The following is a 19188-nucleotide window of genomic DNA, read 5'->3' on the forward strand; positions in this document are numbered from 1 at the left end:
TGCTCCGGTACTGTGATCTGTGCAATAAGATGCACAGAGTGTAGCATCAGCACAACCGACCCCATGTGCTGGTAAGTGCCAAGCCTAACCCCGGCGAAGTAGTGACGAGGCTAGACCAGACTACCAGATAAACCTGTGCAGATATATATATACAAGTACAACAAAATAATAGCGGAAAGTAAGCAATTAAAGCTGGGAAGGGGGAACATGCTTATGGGGAAGCAGATAAACAGAATATCAGGAATAACAAGAGCAACTACATCTGATTTCTTCTAACACAGAATAAAGGAAAACAAACCACTTTCACTTATTTCAATTTCCTCTCATTTCAGGCGTGCAACACGATCCCATTTTCTTACATCACGTGGTAGGCGTACCACACGCTCCCATTACGATAATATCACGTGGTCGGTGTGCCACACGTTCCCATTTCATAATAACTCTCTGTCGGCGTGCCACACGTTCCCATTTCATAATAACTCGCGGTCGGCGTGCCACACGATCCCATTTCATAATAACTCGTGGTCGGCGTGCCACACGTTCCCATTTCATAATAACTCGTGGTCAGCGTGCCACACGATCCCATTTCTTTCAACACAATACACAACATAATCCCGACAAGGGAGAAAGATGTTATAATAACTATCCCGGCAAGGGACCGATGTAATATCATAAACTATCCCAGCAGGGGAAAAAAATAAATATAATAAACTATCCCGGCAAGGGAGATCCAGCTATAACCAAACTCATTCAATCTCTACTCAACACAATTAAATCCACACTTAGTCTCAACAATTACTGGCTCAGTGTTAAAGATTTCCAACCAATTCCTCATAAATAATAATTACAAATTCGATAATTTAGCAAATTAGGACTCACGGTCATGCTCGACACTAGTGTATAGATACTCGTCACCATGCCTATACACCGTACTCGACAAATAGCAATTAACAAATAAGACTCTACTCCTATTCCCTCAAGCCAAAGTTAGACCAAACACTTACCTCAAATGCTCCAAACTCAACTCAAGCCTCTAGTATAGCTTTACCCTTCGAATTCACCACCAAACCGCTCGAATCTAGTCACAAATTACTTGAATGTATCAACAAATTCTAATCGAATCAATTTGAATGCATGAGAAATGAATTCCCCGAAGTTTTACTCAAAATTTCCCAAAACGCCCCCGGGCCCACGTGGTCAAAACCCGAGGTTCGAACCAAAACCCGGTTACCCATTCCCCCACGAGTCCATATCTATGATTAGTTTTTGAAATCGGACCTCAAATTGAGGTCCAACTCCCCAATTTGAAGAAAACCTAGGTTCTACCCAAAATTCCCATTTTCACCCATGAAAATCCTTGATTTTAAGATGAAAACATGATAAATGATGTAAATGATTGAAGGGATTAAGTAAAAATTGACTTACAAATGATTTGGGGAAGAAAGTTTTCTTGGAAAATCGCCTATGGAGTGTTTGAGTTGAAAGAATGAAGAAATGAGGGTTAAAATTCGTCTAAGTATGAAAAATTGCAGGCCTCAGATATGGGAAATGCGAACCTGGGTTCGCAATTGCGAACCCAGCAGGTCTAGGAATTGCGAGATCTAAATTTAGCATTTGCGAACTTGAAGAAAAGTGGAAGGTTCGCATTTGCGATTGAATTCTTCGCATTTGCGAAGGCTGGGCTCATGGGCAGGCATCGCATTTGCGATGAATTACTTCGCATTTGTGAAGATTGCTGCCCAGGTGAAGGATCGCATTTGCGATGGGAAGCTCACAATTGCGAGTTCGCTTTTGCGAAAGCTGGCTTCGCATTTGCGAAGCCTGCAGAACTGAAGGATACTAGATTTTTCAAAGGCTCAAAATGCAACTCGACACCTATCCAAAACTCACCCGAGCCCTCGGGGCTCCAAACCAAATATGCACACAACCTCAAAAACATCCTACGGACTTACTCGTGCGATCAAATCGCCAAACATCATATACATAGAATCAAGCCTCAAATCACATGATTTCTTCCAACTTTTCATAAAACACAAGTTTTCCATTTTTAAGTCCGAAACACGTCAAATGACGTCCGTTTCCAACCAAACTTTACAGAAAGCGCTTACATCGCATATAAGACTTGTACCGGGCGTCGGAACCAAAATACGAGCCCGATACCATAGTCTTCTGATCAAATTTCCTTTCCATCTTCCTTAATTAATTTCAGAAAACAATTTCACACAAAAATTCATTTCTCGGGCTTGGGATCTCGGAATTCGATTCCGGGCATACGCCCAAGTCCCATATTTTTCTACGGACCCTTCGGAACCGTCAAATCACGGGTCCGGGTCCGTTTACTCAAAATGTTGACCAAAGTCAACTTTAATCATATTAATATCAACATTCATCAATTTTTACACAGAATTCATATTTAAGCTTTCCGGCTACGCGCCCGGACTGTGCACGTAAATCGAGGCAAGTAAAAAAGAGGTTTTCAAGGCCTCAGAAGCACGGAATGAAAGGAAAAACAGGTGATGACCCTTTGGGTCGTCACAGCCTTGGAGCAACAATAAAGTTATCTTCGTGCGACTTATTAATTACAGGTTCGAGCTGTGGAAGCAACCACTAATCATGATTGTGTAGAGATATAGAGTGTAGTTGAGATTACTTGTACATTATGATATTTAATATGCACTCTTCTAGATCTATATATTAGTTGGGTAGTTAGGACATATTGTTAATTTTGTATATATTAGACACATTTTTTGTATACTGTACACAAGAAGAAAGAAATACGAATTACATTCTCTCTCGACGATCCTCTGTCTCTCACTCTACATTTCCTCTCTTCTTCTCACTAGACCTTGCTTCCATATCCATGGCAGATCTAGCTTAGTTTTGACATGGTATCAGAGCAGGTCGAGTACGATCTGTAGTCTGAAGCTTCTAGTCATTCTCAATTTCCCCAAATCAAGTTCTCTCTTCTTCGATTTTCATTCTAACCCTAATTTCTGACTATTGACGAATTCAACTACGATGACGGGTGATTCTCCACAAATTGAAGTCGGAACTTTACATGGAAGCAGTCAATTGCTCGATTGCATTGATCCGCTATTTGTTCATCCCTCAGACACGTCGGAGATTGCGTTGGTTCCTCAATTGTTGGTCGGAACAAAGAACTACTCGGAATGGAGTCGCTCTATAAAAATGTCGCTTTTAGTGAAGAACAAAATAGGTTTCATTGACGGAACCTGCACTAGGGAGAAGTATGGAGCAGATTCGTTCAGGTTGCACCAGTGGGATCGATGTAATGCCATTGTACAGTCGTGGATCATGAGTTTAGTGGCTCAAGAGCTTAAGAAAGGAATTGTTTACTCCTCGAATGTACAAAAGGTTTGGGAAATGTTTAGAGAAAGGTTTGACAAAGTAAACATGACTAAGGTATATCACATGAACAAAGAGATTAGCAGTCTGACTCAAGGAATGTCGAGTGTCTCAATCTATTACTCAAGGTTAAATGATCTCTGGGCTGAGTTTGAGTCGATTATACCATTTCCTGGGTGTGATTATGTAAAATCTAGAGAATTTGTTGTTTTTTACGACAAAAAAAGTTGATGAAGTTTCTAATGGGAATTAATGATACATATGCTCCACAAAGGATCCAAATCCTGATGATGAATCCTACGCCTACAATTAATCAAGCTTATTCGATGCTAATCCGAGAAGAAAGCCAGAAATTGAGCAGCAACTTAGGAGTGCAAAGTGGAATCCTAGGGAGTGCACATATGGATGGAGAATCCAGTGCTATGATATCAATTAACGCCTCCAATGCAAGACCTAGGATGAATGGGAACATGCAGTGTGACTATTGCCACATGAAGGGGCACACAAAAGAAAATTGCTGCAAGCTGATTGGTTATCCAGCAGGGCCCAAGTTCAAAACAACAATAGGAGAAGAGGAGGTTACAACGGTGCTCCAGCAGTGGCACACAATGCAAACGTGAAGGCACAAGAGGATATGTATGCTACTGGGACAAAAGGCACTGGACATACAGGAGGTCTAGCATTTGCACCCATTTTTACCCCTGAGCAATATCAACAGATACTTATGTTGTTGGACTAGAACAAAGGTTTAACTGCAATAGAGATGGCAAATATGGCAGAATCAACTGCAAATGAGACAGCTAACATGGCAGGTAAATCCGTTACTAACTATGGTTGTTGGATAATTAATTTTGGAGCCTCAAATCATATGGCTTCCTCCTTGCATCTGTTTTCTCAATCACAATCTATACCTTCTAATTCTATTTCTAATTTTGTGCACTTACCTAATGGGGATAGTATTAAGATTACTCATTCAGGTTCTTCTTCTCTGCCCAATTCATAAGTCTTACAAAATGTGTTATATGTTCCACAGTTCAAATACAACTTGTTGTCTATCTCCTAATACACTAAGGATTTAAAGTGTTTAGTAGCTTTTTAACGTGATTTCTGGCTGTTTCAGGACCTCTTCAGTGGTTAGGTGAACGTGATTGGTAGTGAAAAGAATGGATTGTACATTCTCAATCCTTACACACCTGCTGCTGCTCCTGCCTCCAAGTGTTTGTCCTATTCTCTCCAGAATAACTCAAATGTTTTGTGGCATCAAAGACTTGTTCATGCACCACAAAATATTCTACTAAAAATCCCTACAATTAGAAATTAGTTGTCAAAGTCTATTGATTGTAGTTGTCCAATTTGTCCTTTAGCTAAACAAACTAGGTTACCATTTCCTATTAGTACTTCTAGGGCTACTTCTGCATTTGAATTGGTACATATGGATGTTTGGGGTCCATATAGAGTTTGTACTCATTGTGACTTCAGATATTTTCTTACTCTTGTTGATGATTACTCTAGAATGACTTGGACCTTCTGATTAAGAGTCAAAAATGATGTATTTGTTGTTTTGAATGATTTCCTTCAATTGATTGAAAACCAATTTTCTTCCAAAGTTAAAATCTTTCGATCGGACAATGGTTATGATTTCTTTAATACACTTTGTTCCACTCTTTTCAAATCCAAAGGAATTATACATCAAAGTAGTTGTGTCCACACCCCTCAACAGAACGGGGTAGTGGAAAGGAAACACAGACACCTTCTTGAAGTTAGTAGAGCTTTGAGATTTCAAGCCCACATTCCTTTAAAATAGTGGGGTGAGTTATTCTTGCAGCAGCCTACATCATTAATGGATTACCTAGTAGTGTTTTGAATGGAAAGACTTCTTATGAGTTGTTCCATGGTCACCCTCCCAACCTACATCATATAAGAACTTTAGTATGTTTGTGTTATGCCACAAGACCCCATTACAGTGATAAGTTTTTTGCCAAGTCCTGGCCTGCTATTTTCATGGGTTATTCCTTACATCAAAAGGGTTACATACTCTATGACATTGAGTTTAGGAAATTTTTTGTCAACAGGGATGTTGTGTTCAAAGAACATATTTTCCCTTTCAAATTTCCAAGATCTCATTTCCTTCCTTCCAATGCATCTTCTCCTCCTCCTTTTCATCCTGAACCTCTTCTTAATACCATACCTGCACCTTCCCTTGATTCAGCTTCTCCAATTGAGTCTACACATGTCTCCCCTGCTTCATCATCACCTGTTATTTCATCTGAACTTATATCAACCTCTCATGCCCCTTCTCCTACCTCTGTTACTCCTGTCATCACCACTCCTGATCAACCTAGAAGGTCATCAACCTAGAAGGTCAGGAAGGGTAACTAGACCTTCTATTTGGTTAACTGATTATGTACATCCTCCCTTACCCACTACTTCTTCTTCCTCTTCCTCTTCCTATCCCATTCAACAATTTGTTTCATATTCCTATCTACCTTCACATTTTGAGTTTTTCCTTGCTTTTTTTCTTCAGACACTGAACCCTCCTCTTTCTCTCAAGCTAGTAAAGATGCTAGGTGGGTTAAAGCCATGCAATTGGAAATTGAGGCTCTAGAGCAAAACCACACATGGGAAGTAGTGGATCTGCCTGGTGGTAAGGTACCCATTGGGTGCAAGTGAGTGTACAAGATTAAATATAATGCAGATGGTTCAGTAGAAAGGTTCAAAGCCAGACTAGTTGCTAAGGGCTACACACAACAAGAAGGTCTGGATTTCCATGATACCTTCTCCCCTATGGCCAAGTTAACTATTGTCAGGACTGTAGTTGCTACTGCAGCCCTCAAGGGCTGGCATGTTTTCCAAATGGATGTTCATAATGCCTTCCTCAATGGTGACCTTGAAGAAGAGGTATACATGTCCCTACCCCAAGGCTTTAGTAGCCAGGGGGAGTGTAGAGTATGTAGGTTACCAAAATCCTTATATGGTTTAAAACAGGCATCTAGGTAATGGAATTTAAAACTAACTCAAGCTCTCTTAGATTCCGGTTTTGCTCAAAGCAAACATGATTATTCATTGTTTACCAAGGCTGACAAATACAAGTTAGTGCTTGTGATGGTATATGTAGATGATTTACTTGTAACAGGGAATGATCTAGAAGAGATTCAGAATGCAAAGGTTGCATTACACCAGACGTTCAAGTTAAAAGACCTAGGAGAGTTGAGATACTTCTTAGGGATAGAATTTGCAAGGTCTAAAGAGGGAATACTGATGTCACAAAGGAAATATGCACTGGAAATGATCTCAGATGTGGGACCAGCAGGCTTAAAGCCTAAAGATGCACCTATGGAGCAGAATATAAAGCTTACAAGTACAGAATTTGATAAAAGTATAAATGCTGACACCTCTAATGAAATACTGGAAGACAGGGGGAGTTTTCAAGGTTAATTGGAAAACTTTTGTACCTCACAATAAGCAGACCCGACATCTCTTATGCAGTTCAATGCTTAAGTTAGTTCATGCATGCACCCAAGAGATCTTATTATGAGGAAGCTCTAAATATAGTCAGGTACGTAAAAAGACAGCCAGGTCTAGGAATCCTCATGTCAAGCAAAGGGACACAACAGATTTAAGCTTACTGTGACTCTGATTGGGCATCTTGTCCAATGTCAAGAAAATCTGTGACTGGCTACTGTATTAAGCTAGGCGATTCATTGATCTCTTAGAAAGCTAAGAAACAGAGTACTATCTCTATAAGTTCTGCTGAAGCAGAATATAGAAGCATGGCACACACAGTGGCAGAGTTGTTTTGGCTCAATGGCTTGCTGAAAGAGTTAAGAATAGATGTGCAGTTGCCAATGAAGCTATTCTGCGACAACAAAGCTGCATTACAAATTGCAGGAAATCTTATGTATCATGAGAGAACAAAACACATCGAAATAGACTGTCACTTCATAAGAGAGAAGATACAAGAGGGGTTGATTGAGACTTCTCACATATCAAGTCAACAACAACCAGCAGACATTTTGACAAAACCACTTGGGCATCAGCAACATGCTTTTCTGTTGTCTAAGTTGGGAATGAAAAATATTTTTTATTTTCAACTTGAGGGGGAGTGTAGAGCTACAGAGTGTAGTTTAGATTACTTGTACATTATGCTATTTAATATGCACTCTTTTAGATACATCTATTATTTGGGTAGTTAGGACATATTGTTAATTTTGTATATATTAGACACATTTTTTGTACACTGTACACAAGAAGAAAGAAATACGAATTACATTCTCTCTCTATGATGCTCTGTCTCTCACTCTACATTTCCTCTCTTCTTCTCACTAGACCTTGCCTCCATATCCATGGCAGATCTAGCTTAGTTTTGACAGATTGCATTAGAGTAGACTGTCTATATCACATCCTTGTGGTATGATATCACATCCTTGTGGTACGACTCATTCCCGAATCTTGCATGAACACGAAATGCTCTGTGTACCGGTGATTTCTTTCTTTCTTTTTTTCAGTTTAGGACTCTTACTATAAAAGCCCTAGAAAGTAACTAACTTCTGCTACTAGTTGTCCTATCTGCCCTACCAATTAAATCACTACACAGATACAAGAGTCATTTTCTCAAAGGTTGGTAATGCAAAGAATAATTGTTTGTTTTCTATTTTCCCATATTCGATCAATTTACTAAGCAAGTGACTCTGTCTTGTCAAATACAAAAGGAAATGCATTTAATCATGGTGCTTTTTTAGTCAATCAATAATGAAATTTCCCTTCTATCTAAAGATTACATAGCAATATTTCATATGCATATGCACTTACACCTAACTAAATAATTAACTTCAAGAATCAATAAATTATAATAAAAATTATATTTTTTTTAATCATGATGAAGTGTAAAACATATGTCTTACATTTATTAACTTAATATAAACACCTTTTATATATATATATATATATATATATATATATAACTTAATTATTTTAGAGTCGTCAATAAGGAGAGAAAAAAGAATCTATTTGTTGGCTTATAAATGAGTTAATCTTGAAGAGCTAATGTCCATTGAAATGGAATACATTAAAATACACTCACGGTCTTTGCCTCGAGTTATATGTAGATACAGTTCTAGCCCTATAGATATATCAAGTAGAACTTATACTGGAAATCCGAGGGGCGGAGCTAACCTTTCGTCTACGGTTAGGTCGAATCCAGTAACTTTAGTTCAAAACTTGTATTTATTTTAAAAAAATTATTAAATACATATAAATTTTAATCTAAAATCCTGTAATTCTTTCAAATTTTTTTTATCCGAAATCCATAAACTTTAAATTCTGTCACTAAATTGCGTATTTCTTGAGGCTAGTGGGGTTATAAAATCTCCTAGATAATAACAATAATAAAGTGCTTACACTTAAATGTAGGTCTTGGAAAACAAAAAAAGGAAAAGAAATTCTATCCGCAAACATTCATCAAAATGTCTATTAAAAAAGAGTTGACTGCGTAAAATATAGTAATTGCAAAAAAAAAAAAAAAAAAAAGTCCAAGAAAACAAGTACAAAGAATATAATAATGAGTTTATGGAAGGACAAACGAGGAAGATGAGAGAGCAATAACGGCTGAATATTCGGACCTTTGAGGGGAGTGACACTGTGACTAGAAAGCAGAAATAAATGAGAAAAATACTACTCTCGCATTCCAATTAGTTATCATATTTCAACTTTTGAGAGTCAATTTAACTAAATTTTAAGCTAAATTAAATTAGATAAGCTCACGATTTTAAAATAAAAATTAAATATTAAAAAACTATACAAAAAATATTACAACTTGCAACTTTTTTCGTGTAAATATGATGAAAAATATATTTTAAATTGCTGGTCAAAATTCACATAATTTAATACTTCAAAAGCAAACATGACTACTAATTTAAGACAAAATATAATGAAAACATCACAAGGCGAATCCAGAATTTAAAGTTATAAGTTTTAATAAATATTTTAACACATATAAAGGATCTGTTCGCTGTAAACCACTAGGTGCCACTCAAGATCCACCCCTAATTGGCATCTAAGTTAATAAGTTATCTTTACACAAGTTTTACTGTATATTTTTTTAGTCGATATACATTAATAAAATATTTACCGATTATTTTTAATTTAAATAATTGAGTGAGCTGCTATTTAGTTTAATTCTATAGCAGGTCTTTATTTCATTTTCTGTATTACTACCATACTAGGTTGGTTATAAAGAGTTATCTATTTGAATTTCAATCCTTAAAATAAACAGTTCCTAGCAAATCTTGACCGTTTAATTTTGTAAAGAACGAATAATCCTCCCAAGATTACACGTTTGCCCATCTTTTTTGTGTTTTTTGGCCTCTTTTCTCTCAATTTGCTTTCATGCATGGAATTCTCCTCCAACTATAACACACACACACACAAACAAAGTGAAATAGAGAGAGGAAAGAGTCTTTTGCTTTCTGTTGAGATCATTTATTTATTTATTTATTTTCCTTTTTTAGTCTCCGAATAATTTTGGCTGGTTCTATGGCCATTTCAGTAGCAGCCCCTCTCAAAGTTTGATTTTTTTACCTTCTCATTTAGGATTCTTGAAATACTGAACACTTAGGGTATCTCTCTTTGGTGTGTTTATTTGTGTGTGTGTTTGTGTGTGAGAGAGAGTGAGAGACAGAGATTACATGATATTGAACTCAGAGTCATTCCTACTTCTCAAAAAGTGCCACATCTGAGCAGTTTATTGTTTTTTTTTTATTCATATTGCTTGAGCAACACTTTGTGATTTGTGTCCTACCCCATAGGCCAACTTTTGAGCTCTTTCCAAGTTTTGTTTTTTACCCCTTCCATTTCTTTACTTTGATCTGGGGTTTTAATTTTGCTTCTTGTCTAAGTTCCTTTGATGCTATAGAGCAATATTTTGGGTGTTCTTGAAATGTGGCACTGTGGTATGATTTGAGCTTTGCAAAAATATTTCACTTGTTTCATTGTGGCCTATTGTTTGTTTATTGCTCCCTTTTCTGTTCCGGAAGCGAGAGTCTGTTGGAAACAACCTCTTTACCCTAGTTAGGTAGGGGTAAGATCGGTAGCGTACATACTACTCTCCTCAGACCCCACTTGTGGGCTTGTTGTTGTTTCTTGATTTTCTATTCTTTGGTTCTTCTTTGAATTTGATTTGGTTCACTAGTACTAGAACTTAACCAAAAAAAAAAAAAATGGAAGAAAATCAAGATTTGAAGTTTGTTTGCAAGTTGTGTAACAAAAAGTACCCTTGTGGGAAGTCACTTGGGGGCCACATGAGATCTCATGTACTAACAAATTCAGCTGAATTTGATGAAAAAATTGAACCCCAACTTGAAAAGTTGCAATCTTGGAATAGAGAAAATCAGCATCAATCAAAATTTGAACTTGGTGGAAATTCTGGTTATGGCCTAAGAGAGAATCCCAAGAAAACTTGGAGGGCTGTAGATTCAACTTCTCCTTTACCTCAAGAGAAGATTTGTCAACAATGTGGTAAAGTATTTCAATCACTTAAAGCATTGTGTGGTCATATGGCTTGTCATTCAGAGAAAGATAAAGGGACTAGTTATTCAGATACTGAAGCTGAGGAGGAGTTAAGGTTGAGGACAAGATCAAAGACTAAGAGGTACAAAAGAATTGTGGTTAAGTCTTCTGTTTGTTTAGTTAATGATAATAATACTATTAATAATGGTTCATCATGTGTTTCTGAGATTGATAACGAACAAGATCAAGAGGAAGTAGCAAAGTGTTTGATGATGTTGTCTAGGGATTCTTGGAATTGTGTTACTTCATTTGTTGAGTCTTCTGATAATAATTCTGTTGTTCTGGAGACCAAATCATCCTCTACTGACATGAGATTTACTAGAAAGGATAGACTGAAATTGGTTTATAATCAAGATGAAACGCCGCGAACCAAGAAAAAGGAAGATAGTAAGCTGAAACTTAGTGTTTTGGATGCTGAAGCTGAGTCTGAGAACTCTGATTCTGCATACTTTTTAGATGAAAATACTATAGTTGAATCGGATGTCTCTGTCGATGGATTATATAGAAATGGTAATAACAAATGGAGCACCTCTAAAATGAGTGATACTGTTTGGTGTGATGAGTCTTGGATTGATAAAGAAAAGGGCTTAAATAGAACTAAAAGATATCCAACAGAGTCAAGAAGCGAATATGATGATTACCGGATAGCTTCATATTTTGATAAATGTGAATCAAGAAAGAGAATTAAGAATAGTTCTTATCGTCTGGAATTAGAGAATGAGTCATTTAAGAAGAAGTATGAGTGCTTGAATTGCAAGAAGAATTTTAGCTCGTATCAAGCTCTAGGTGGACATAGACCTTGCCATAAAAAGACGAATGCTTATATCGAATCAATAAATGGAAGTGATGAGAATAGCGTTGATGCTGCTGATTGCGATAACAAGCATAGGGAGACTTTAAGCAGTAGAAAACCGGCTTCTGCAGAGAAAAAGAGTAAGCCTAAGAAATTCAAAGGACACGAATGCCCATTTTGCGACAGGATTTTCAAGTCTGGTCAAGCTTTGGGTGGCCATAAAAGGTCCCATTTTATTGTTAGTACTGCACAGAACATGAATCAATCTTCACCTGTCAAGAAAGACGTCGACGATTTACTTGATCTTAACCTTCCTGCTCAGGTTGAAGATGAGGATGATGAGCACGCGCACCTTGTATCTTGGTAGTTGGTGACAAACAAGGTTACAAGAAGTATGACCATTTTGGCCGCGAGATCATTTTTCAATTGGCAGAGATAATGCTAGAATGTATAGGCAATTTTGCAGCCACAGTTTCTTCATTTTTTGATGTTATAGAGGTAGTAGTTTCATTCTTGCTGATCAGTTATATGAACCTAACATTTCCTTCTGATTTTGGCATATCCAAGCATATGCTTCAATTTTTGCTGGTTAAGACTATTCATTTCTTTAGCTTTGAGACATATTCACATTATATTCATATCTTTTCTTGTCTCTATAATTCATTATCTTATTCTAAAGCCTAGTTATTTCTTTGGTTTTGCCATTTGAAGAAGCTAAACTCACTTTTATCCATGTTTAAAGTTTCTTGCTATGTTTTTGAGAATCTTAGTGACCTCCTTAATGAATTTGCTCCTATCAAAGTTACAACAGAACTGCATTATAGCAGATCCAGAATTCAGACATTGTATGTTCTGTGTTGAGAGATTAAAAAAAGGGCAGCCCGGTGCACTAAGTTCCCGCTATGCGCTGGTCCAGGAAGGGCCGGACCACAAGGGTCTATTGTACGCAGCCTTACCCTGACTGAGTTCTAAAATCTATATCTTACTTTATATGTCCGTATTTTCCGGCACATATATATAGGATTCAAATCCGAAGTCTCAGGTTCTACTGAACTCCTGAACCAATTGTTGGATCCGCCACTGTAATTGATCCATAGAGTAAAAAGAGAAATCTAAATTGGTGATTTCATTTTGATGCAGTTCTGTGTTAAGAACTAGACTTCTCGGTACTTTAGTCTTTTGGTGAATTTGTTCCTCTGTGTTTCCTGCAATGTTCACTTGTACTCTCTTCTTATTCAAGTTAATTTAACGTATGGTCAATAAACTTTTCTTTTAATAACTGTAAAATCACAAAATTGTTTCTCATCACATTAAAGTAATTTATATATGTGCGAATCGAAAAGTCAAATTTCTGACAATATATTATGACACGTGGCATAACTAGACATGCTCATTCTAAATTTGGGGGGTGGGGTGGGTGGTGGGGTGGGGTGGGGTGGGGTGGGGGTTATAGAGGGCAGACAGTGGTTGATAAAGATTAAAGAGCAGTAAAGTAGGAAATGCAGGTAAGCATACACTTTGAAAGCCAATTTTAACGACTTTGGCACACAAAAGAATGCACAATTTGTGGTTGTCCACGAAATTATATTCGACAATTCTAAGGCCGAGGTTAGTTATAGACCCCCCGAGATTGCTCATATATATCGAAATTTTAATATATCAAAGGGAACAAAAGATTTCAAATAATAGCCTAAAATAAGCCAATTCTTTAGAAAATGCACTTTATAACCAAAAGAAATAACAAACACACACGTGATGAGCACTTTAAAAAAAACTTTTTTTTATGAGAACTTGTTTAGTCCTGAATATATGAAATTCGATAAACTTAGACACAAAAGTAAATTAAAGTTTACAAAGCTATCGAAATACGATTTATGAAATCTTCTCTCTGTACTAAATTGAAAGGTCATGTTAACCATATCGCCACGAGTTAAAATTTGGCCAGTATTCTACTGACCAATGAGTCTTCCCTTTTCTCGTTGCAACTATATAAAAAACAATATTCAAAAACTTAAAATTTGTTATGAACCATTATATTATGGTGGATGTGCATTAACTCCTAAATAAATAACACCCACTACTCTTCTTCATTAAACTCTCACTACTTCTTATCATTATTGTTGTAACTCTCATACCTCCATAACCTCCCCATGATTTTCCTCCATGATCTCAAATGTTTAATGTCATGTTTATGACATTCTTTTGTCTACCTCTATATAATACTATAAATAGAGGATGAGAAATGATATTGTATATACTTGGAAACCACCTGACGAAATAAGAATCTCTTTCTCTCTACATTCTTGTCTATTTTCTTGTTTTATATTATTACTTTGAGCTTAGTTTCTTAACACGTTATCAACACGAATTGCTATATTCTTCTAATACTTCCTAAAAGAAGTGAAAACCTTCCATGGAAGCTACAATTGCTTTTACTTATTTGCCAAGTGATAAGTTGACATTTCATGTTGTTGGTAAGTTAGCCCATGTTTTAAATTCATCTCATTACGAGAATCAAGAAAAAAAAGGTATATAATCAGATATGCTTCTACTAGGATTTATTTATGATTTGGAAATAAGTTTCTACCAATTTTTCAAACTAAACTATTTTGATTCGCATATACAAGATCAATTCATACGTACTACTTTTAGTTTCTAAAGTAGTGTAATCTAACCATTACATGATACGCAAGTTGTTTTCACGTAAGCAAATTTTGAGAATCAAAAGGCTATTCCTTCTTATTAGCCTTTGTACATCCAAAATAATTTTGTTTTATAAAGCCTATAAAGAGTTATTCCCTCTTAATGGAATTTTTAAGTTTACCACATGTACTTTGTGCAAAAGTGACCATTGTTGCATTTAATTCTTTTGGGAAGTAATTCTTTTCTAGTGTCAATGGGATTCAGAGGTATAAATTCACATCTAGAGAGTTTCACCTAACTGTTAGTTGTTATTTTAAAAGGTATAGCAATAATATTTAGTAGGTGCTATGTATTATTCTCTGTATTCAGAAATATTTTTTTTTTATCAAAATCACTAAATAGTCTTACCTTGATACACTATTATGCTTTGAATATATATATATATATATATATATATATATATATATATATATATATATATATATATATATATATATATATNTATATATATATATATATATATATATATATATATATACACATGTCCATCTCACAAGCAAATATTGCTTACTGATTGTAATAACTATATGAACTGCGGTGTGATAATTAACATTTTTAAATGCTCGAGGGTGAGCCTCAGCACGCTTTAGCCTATCATGCCATTGGTTGAGAGTAAGACATCGGTTTCAGTCCTGGTGCACCATGATGATAAGGTCATGATATTGGTTTTGAGTTCCGACACCTTTAACCAAACACGCTTGTGTATGGGTAAGGCACTGAGTTCAAGTCTCAATGCACCATATTGATGATATAATGATGACTAAAGAAAAATAACATATTTTTCATGAAAAAGCATGAAGCTTGTCCCACTTGATTTGCACATTCTTGAAGTGAATGTGGTAGCAGTGCATAAAAGTGTAATGAAGACAAGTGGTTGACCAATGAACATGGGCGTGCCATTGATCAAATAATATTAGTCATTATTATGGTAATTGTAAAAATGAAAACAATAAGGATTCTCAAAATATTCCTTCAAAATGTGAAGGTGATGTTTGCCATCAATGTGGTATGAATGCTCATATGATTATAGTCCACTTGAAGAGAATGTGACTTATGATATGCGTTGTAAATGCAAACTTATTCTTGAAAGTGAATGTGAAAATATATATGTAATTCAAATTATGCATAAGAATGTGCTTATGCAAGATTGGATGAATACCACAACTCACCTCTAAGGGAGGTTTGAGAGAAATAAAGATAATGAATATTACAATGTGGTTATATGAATATGTCATTGGTCGTACATGTGGTACGCCAAAAAATATTTTGCCATGCCTTATAAAAGGTTATTAAAGGAAAAATTAAAGCAAGAAATGATTTTGCTTATGATGATTTTGACCATGAAAATTATTAATATATAATTTTCTCCGTGAAGGAGACATTCACCATATGGATGGTGTGGCAAAAGATTTTGTAGTACAAAATTAAGAGTTCCGAAAGAATTAATTTGTTACTTGATACCTACGGATTTTAGCCTATCTTATGCTCTCTTTTGCTTAGGTTTTGGATAAAAAATATGTAAAAGTATTCCCGAAAACTAACTTAATATGCTTGTCTGCAGGGTTTGGTCAAAATAAGGCAAGGAAGCCATAATAAACTCATGAAGGAGTTAAATTTGCACAAGTTCAAAGCTGGACTGAAGTGCTGACCGCGATGGAAAAGAGCGGCCGCGTAAGGTCCACCGCTGAAGCGGCCACAATTGCGCGGTCCGCGGAAGTGAGGTTCAGAGAGGCTGTTTTGGGTACTGACGCGACCGCGATGATAAAGCGCGGCCGCAAAATACCTGACGCGATCGCGGTGGCATTTTCGCTGAGCGCGTTGATTGAACTTCAGAGACTCTGCAAGTTGAGCTTGACTGAGGAACGCGACCCGCGTCCAAATTAAGCGACCATAGGTGATGCTAACGCGGAGGCGGTGACTTTTACACAGTTCGCGAAACCAAGTCTAAACTAAACCCAAAATTGAAGAAATGCAGACCGCGCTCATTATTGCGCGGCCGCGAGAGCTCAAGTGCGGACGCGGTCAGAATTACGCTTCCGCGAAACTTTTGCAGGGGCATTTTTGTTTAGGAATTTCAGCCTAGTATAAATAGATCTTTTTCACATTTTTAGGATATGTAATATTTTGCTGAGCACATGAACGGCTGGTTTTTGCCTTTATGAGTAATCTTAGAGTAGATTTGTCTTCAATTCTTAGTTTTAACCTTGTATTTGAATATTATGGCTTATATTTCATCTCCATCTTTAATTCCTACTGTTATTATGAGTAGCTAAACCCCATAGCTAGAGTTGTGACTCAACCCTAGTGTAGGTATTTGATGAGTCTTGAATATTAGGGCTTAATTATTTATGGGTTAGTGATATTTAGCTTAATTCATACTTTAATTGTAGAATTGGTGGTTGCAAACACTGATTCGTGCCTTGATGACTTAGACTCTTCTTGAGAAAGAGAGACTAAGTCTAGGAAAATTAGGCTAACAACTAATTGGGGTGCATTCAAGAGATTGATAGCCCCAATTAAAGGGTTAAATCTAGAGATAGTAATACCCGACTTGAGCCTATATCATTTGTTATGTATGAACACCCATTTGGACTTGAGAAAGTCAAATCGGGCAAAGTCACTCAAACTATCGAGAGGTATAGATTGAGCACTCGTGATGGTTATATCACGACCCCAATCATAACAAGCTTGTCCTATATTCTAGATCCCATTAGATACTCGCCTAGGTGTAAGTCACTTCCCTAGTGACTTTTTATCAATTGAGAAAACTCCTACAAAAATATTGTACTTATATTATTTTCGGCAATCAATAGGATTAAACGTAGAATAGAAACAAATCCAAGCATGGTTAGAAGTGCAACTAAAAGAAACATGCATAGCTAGATTAGATAGACACCCAACTCCCAATCAAAATTAACTCCCTGTGGATATCGATCCCGACCTTTCGAGTAAAAGCTGCATCGATCACTCCTCGCCATTATATAGTGGTGCAGGGTTGGAGCTGATCACCTTTTGGCGCCGTTGCCGGTGAGTTAAATGGTTTTGGCTATCTATCTGACTAGTTGTGTGTCTTGTTTTTCTTTCCTTCTATTTTACTAACTTGTGTGAGTTAATCGATTCAGGTACAAAATGGCAAATAATGATCCTCTCGGAAATGTTCTTCCGGGGGAGGAGGTAGATAATAATGCTGAAGATGAGGTGCCTCTAGTACCTCAAGCTCAAAGAAGAGGCCGCCAGGCCAATGAAAACATTCTAGACCCTCCCCTAGCTCCTTCGCGAGCAGCTCCTCGGGTGCTTCCAAATGAAGGTTACGCAAGTGCAATTATCCCACCCCAGATTCGGGCGAGCAATTTCCAGATTACAAATGTCATGTTGACTTTATTGGAGCAAAGCGTGTACTTCACAGGCGCTCCCCATCAGAATGCATATAAACATCTAAAGGGCTTTGTGGATACCTGCTGGGGAAGCAAACAGACAAATGTGCGGAGGATGCATTGAGACTGAGATTTTTCCCTTTTTCACTTAGAGGGAAAGCTTTGGACTGGCTCAAAAGACTCCCCAACCATTCCATCACCACGTGGGACGAGTTGGCCGAAAAGTTTATAGCCAAGTTTTTCTCATCGGGACATATGGAGACACTGAGAGATGAGATCCTCGCCTTTAAACAAGAGACAAATGAACCGCTTCATGAGATCTGGGAAAGGTATCGGACGATGGTTAAAGAATGTCCGAACAATGACATGACCGAAGCCATGATCCATCAAACATTCTACCGTGGCATCAACACTACCAACCAATGTGTAGTTAACCAGCTAGCAGGGGGAAACTTTATGAACACACCTTATGCTGAGGCGTGTGATATACTTGATGAGATGGTAGATACTTCCTCGGCGTGGCAAATTCGAGCTAATGTGCCACAAGGTGATCCCAATGTCATTCACCTGCACAAAGAGCTCCATGACCACGGCCAAGCAATAGCAGAGTTGACTACAACAATGAACCAGTTGGCCAAAGCTCAATTGCAGCAAGTTCAAGCGCCAAGACAAGTGAATGCCATGGAATGGGTAAATATGATGGTAAAAAAGAGGCGGCAAAGAGCAACAAAGTCAAGGAAATCAGGATCAATATGAGCAAAGTAGTAGTGGTTACAACCAAGATGATGGGTATGATGATCAAAGTGAAGAAGTTCAGTATGTGAAAAACTACCAAGGACAACGGGGCAATGCTCCGAATCAACAACAAAAATGGAGATCCCAAGGAAATTGGGGGAATCAAAACCAACAAGGAAATTGGAAAAGCGGGAACAACAACAACCAAAGCAACTAGGGGAACAACAATCAGAATTGGGGCAACCGTGGTAACCAGGGCAACTGGGGTGGCAACAACAATAGCAACTGCGGAGGCAACAACAACCAAAGGGGTTGGAATAACGGTAATCAAGGGAATTGGGGGCCAGGATTTCAAAGGCCTCCGATGTATCAACAACCAAACAACCCGTCTCCATTTTCATCTCAAGGTCCTAGCTCATCAAACAATGAGATGGGAAAGATTTAGTTGATGTTTGAGCAAATGATGAAGAAAAACGCCGACTCTGATGCCCAGTTGGCGTCCTATAATACTTCTATCCGCAACTTGGAGGTCCAACTTGGCCATATTTCACAATCTTTGAACACTCATCCTAAGGGGGAACTACCTAGTGACACGGTAGTAAACCCGAAAGGTGGGAACAATACCGGCCATGCAATGACGCTGACCACAAGGAG

The 19188-nt window shown here is 37.3% G+C and overlaps 1 protein-coding gene across 1 annotated transcript; it reads left to right on the top strand.

The window, feature by feature from the left end:
- LOC109236174 (zinc finger protein ZAT9-like) lies at positions 9916-12273 on the top strand. Its single transcript, XM_019402383.1, has one exon. It carries the CDS (start codon positions 10581-10583, stop codon positions 12087-12089), a length of 1509 nt encoding a protein of 502 aa, XP_019257928.1. The 5' UTR covers positions 9916-10580; the 3' UTR covers positions 12090-12273.

The sequence above is a fragment of the Nicotiana attenuata genome, chromosome 12, assembly GCF_001879085.1.
Source record: "Nicotiana attenuata strain UT chromosome 12, NIATTr2, whole genome shotgun sequence".
Taxonomy (NCBI): Eukaryota; Viridiplantae; Streptophyta; class Magnoliopsida; order Solanales; family Solanaceae; genus Nicotiana; species Nicotiana attenuata.

What these genes read in the sequence shown, in the direction of transcription:
- LOC109236174 (XM_019402383.1), top strand. Translation starts at nt 10,581, where the DNA reads ATGGAAGAAAATCAAGATTTGAAGTTTGTTTGCAAGTTGTGTAACAAA.